Genomic DNA, 4,252 nt, shown 5'->3' with positions numbered 1-4,252 from the left:
CTCAACTTTTTATATAAAATATAATAAAATTTTTAAATAATAATAATATTAAAAAATAATATTTTAACTATTCTATTTAATTTTTAAGTTTTATTTAAAACGGTCTCAATCTCCTCGCTGTTAAACGGGTCTGAGTGTGATAGGAAGTCCAATCCATCATAAATGAGTTAATGATTTCACATTATATAAACCCCTACGACTCTGACACCTGTCTATTTCTCAAACTTCTTTCATCTTTGTGTTCACATTGCCTAGTTTCCGTTCACACCTGTCATCAAACATTTATAGGACAATTCGAACGCCATCCTGATCTCTCTCTCTCTTCTCGCTTTGTATCAGCGCATCCTTGCTTTGTCTACATGAATTTCCCTCCTGTTCTGAACGCAGAAGACTTATCCCATTTCTACAGATTGATCCAGAGCTCGTTTCCACAAATGAATGATGCAAGTGATGATAACAGCAACAACAACAACAGCAACAACCGAAAGCGGCAAAGAAGAGGTAGAGAAGAAGACGGAGATAGTGAATCCGATAGAGAAGCCAACAAGAAGAAAGAGTTTAAGGGTATTCTGACTTCCTTCTTGTTGTTGGAAGAGCAAGAAAAGCAGGACCAGGAAGAGCTGGACACGGCCTCAAATGAGGAGAAGTTATTCTTCGAGTCAAACCATAAGAAAAAAACCAAAACCATGGTGGAGTACTACTCTAATCTCCAAGATTATTACAACGAAGCCGAAGAACTAGACCGTACGAAACGGAAGAAGTCTCGGCTTATGGCCGGTGCGGTGGCCGTGGCCGCGGCCTCTGATGGGTTTGAGAAGATTGATAAAATGGATAAGCGTGGAAGCAATAGTGGCGGTGGTGGTGGAGCCTCGGGTCACCCTCGGAGATTATGGGTGAAGGACAGATCGAAAGCGTGGTGGGACGATTGTAACAGCCCGGATTATCCCGAGGAAGAATTCAGGAAGTACTTCAGAATGGGGAGGGCCACTTTTGATCTGATATGCGAGGAACTCAATTCAGTTATCGCGAAAGAAGATACTACTCTCCGAAGTGCGATTCCCGTTACCCAAAGGGTCGCTGTTTGTTTATGGAGATTGGCCACCGGCGACCCGCTTCGACTTGTCTCCAAACGCTTCGGACTAGGCATATCCACTTGCCACAAGTTGGTCCTCGAGGTCTGCTCCGCGATTCGGACCGTGCTGATGCCCAAGTACTTACAGTGGCCGGACGAGAACGCATTGAGGAAGATCAAAGACGACTTCGAATCCATTTCTGCGATACCCAATGTGGTGGGGTCTATGTATACGACGCATATACCCATTATTGCGCCCAAGATTAGCGTGGCGGCTTATTTCAACAAGCGGCACACGGAGCGGAATCAGAAGACCTCATATTCGATCACGGTTCAAGGTGTGGTGGACCAAAGAGGGGTATTCACCGATGTGTGTATTGGTTGGCCTGGCTCAATGCCCGATGATCAGGTGCTAGAGCAATCTGCTCTTTACAAAAGGGCCAATGGTGGACTTTTAAAGGGTGCGTGGATTGTTGGGGGTTCTGGGTACCCTTTATTGGATTGGGTTTTGGTACCTTATTCGCGTTCCAACCTGACTTGGCCTCAGAATGCATTCAACGAGAAGATTGGGGAGATTCAAAGGGTTGCCAAAGAAGCATTTGAGAGATTGAAAGGCAGGTGGTGTTGCTTGCAGAAGAGAACCGAGGTCAAACTCCAAGACTTACCCGTGGTGCTTGGTGCCTGCTGTGTGTTGCACAATATCTGTGAGTTGAGGAATGAAGAAATGGATCCGGAGCTGAAGTTTGAGCTTGTTGACGATGAGATGTTCCCCGAAGATGCTTTGAAATCGCCAAGCTCCAAGAAGGCAAGGGATGCCATTGCTCATAATATTTTGCACCATGGAATTGGAGGCACTCGTTTTGTGTAGTGTAATAGAGTATCCATTTTAAACCAGTGGTACTGGTATTCTTTTGCTTATTAACTCTCATAATTGTGTCATACAAATCAGCCATCCTTATTTGTTGAAGGGGCTCTGTATAAGGTAAAATAGTTGTCCCTCCCACAAAATGGGGATGCTTGTAATAGTCTTTGTAGGGTTAAGTTAATACTTGAAAGATCACAGAGACATGTTGTAACTTAAATTCCACACTTTGATTCACCAAAATAAGAGACAAATATTCAAGCAACTTGACATTCTTTTATAGCATGCTTTTGTTTTCAATGGATACTGAATCTCAATGTCGTAAGAAAGTTACTTCCCTGATGTGTATGATGAATCTGATTCTTGTTTGTCACTAGTCAGTGCTTGGGGAGTGCAAGACAAAGTGGCTCTGACCATAATACTCTGATGTTGTGCATTTCAGATTCTTGAGTTTTTTGAAATATTCAGTGCTACTACCAATAGGTAAAAGATGTTTGATTGAATTGCAATTGAGCTTTTATCTGGATCAGCTGGATTATGGAACTCAGTGCTGCAAAACCATTAGGAATAAAAGATTATTCCACAGGTTTGGTTCCATCTGCATGGTGGGTTAGATTGCAAGGTTATGCATAGATAAAAGAGAAGTGTGACAGATAAGCAGATGTAGGATGATGAGAATGGTTTTTAAAAAGCCCAATAAACTAGAGATATTTTTCGATTAAGATTATTAGCTAATATACTCAGTTTGTTTTTACTATTCATCTCAACTCATTTTATCTTATTATTATAATTTTTTTAAATTTTTATATAAAATAAAATAAATAATTTAATTTTTTTAAATTTTAAAATAAAAATAATATTAAAAAATATATTTTAATAATATTTTATTTAAATTTTAATTTCAACCTCACGTCGCCTCATTAAAAAAAAAAAAAAACCGACGAAGCCCTTGGTTATCTAAGATTTCTTTTTGCACCTTTACACTCGAGTTCATCTCTCTCTCTCTCTAACTGGGATTCCTAGAAAGAAGGCACTAATCTTGCACCACGTAAATACATGCTTAGAATCTGGCGATTGTTTAATTCTAGTGGCTTCCATATCATTCTTTACGAGTCAGGTCAAGATGATTCATGATGACAGTACCCTTCATTAGTCTAATTGTTTTGTCATCTTTAGTGATTAACAACTTTCCTTCCACACTAGAGGGTGGAGAGACATTGACCCATAAAAAATGGTGTTTAAAAATCACTGGTCGAAGTCCCATTGTATTTAGTCTCTCTCTCATTTTTTTTTTTTTTTTTTTCTTTAGAGCTAAAGATGAATGTCTTCAACTCTGTATTAATAGAAACATTTATAAAAGAAAAATAAATAGTATGCTCTTTAAATCATACTATAAATAGTATGTTCTTTACACCGATTTAAAATAGAATAACTCCTTATAAAAACTATTCCAGCTACACTCTCTCAAGCTATAGTCACATGCATATGGTTTATTTGATTAAAAATTATATTTGTAAAATCATCAAATAATTGATTAGTAAATACAAATTAACAAATATTTTTCAGTAACTTGATATCAACCAAAAAGAGAGAAAGAATAATGATTAAAACTTTATGAATAACACTAATTTTAACTTATAGTTCATCTTATACAGCCTGCATACTATGCTAAAAAATAACATGATCGTCATTGTGGTCGTCATCTTCTACAATATGATCCCCTCTAATTTATGGCCCACCACGTAACCAGAGATTGTATATGGATTTTGAATTTTTCGGCTGTGACTACTTAATTATTTTTTACATACATTCTACTATTATTCACAATGTATTTACTATTTTTTTATTATTATTCACTACTTCACAACTATTCATATATCGTGTTATGAAGCCGGTGATGGTAAACCCTAATAGAGAAGAGAAGAAGGGGCTGTGAGTAGAAAAGTTGAAGTGAAGAAGTGAAGTGTTTGGGTTCGAAGTAAGTGAAGTGTAGAAGTTGAATTGGAAATGACGTCGTGCTTGAAGAAAGGAAAGCCAAGTCAAAATGGTGCGTTGCGGCTATAGAGAATAGAGGTAGTGTGTGTGTATTTACGTTTAAGTCTGGGAAGGGTTTAATTATGTAATATGCACCGTTTGAGTTTAAAGAGTTAAAGACTTCAAACGGTGTGTTTGGGGGTTCATTGGGTTAGAATTTATAGGTTCGGTTATACGCAACGTTTGGCCTTAAAGCCAAATGTTGAGTTTTGGTTGCACCTGCTTAAGGAGTCTGTCAGCTTTATTTCAAGTCTTCCATGGTCAGTTTAGCAAATGTAAGAGTT

General features: G+C 38.0%; 1 protein-coding gene across 1 annotated transcript; it reads left to right on the top strand.

Annotated features, from left to right (window-relative positions):
- Positions 1 to 270: 270 nt before the first annotated feature.
- LOC109003069 (protein ALP1-like) lies at positions 271 to 2,199 on the top strand. The gene has a single exon (XM_018981040.2). The coding sequence runs from the start codon at positions 360 to 362 to the stop codon at positions 1,938 to 1,940; it is 1,581 nt and encodes a 526-aa protein (XP_018836585.1). The 5' UTR covers positions 271 to 359; the 3' UTR covers positions 1,941 to 2,199.
- The last annotated feature ends 2,053 nt before the right edge of the window (positions 2,200 to 4,252 follow it).

This window comes from Juglans regia, chromosome 6, assembly GCF_001411555.2.
Source record: "Juglans regia cultivar Chandler chromosome 6, Walnut 2.0, whole genome shotgun sequence".
Classification (NCBI taxonomy): Eukaryota; Viridiplantae; Streptophyta; class Magnoliopsida; order Fagales; family Juglandaceae; genus Juglans; species Juglans regia.
Note: the sequence above shows the minus strand (reverse complement) of the source record. Positions and strands in the feature narration are given on the sequence as shown.

Coding starts and splice junctions, on each gene's coding strand:
- LOC109003069 (XM_018981040.2), top strand. CDS start 360: ATGAATTTCCCTCCTGTTCTGAACGCAGAAGACTTATCCCATTTCTAC.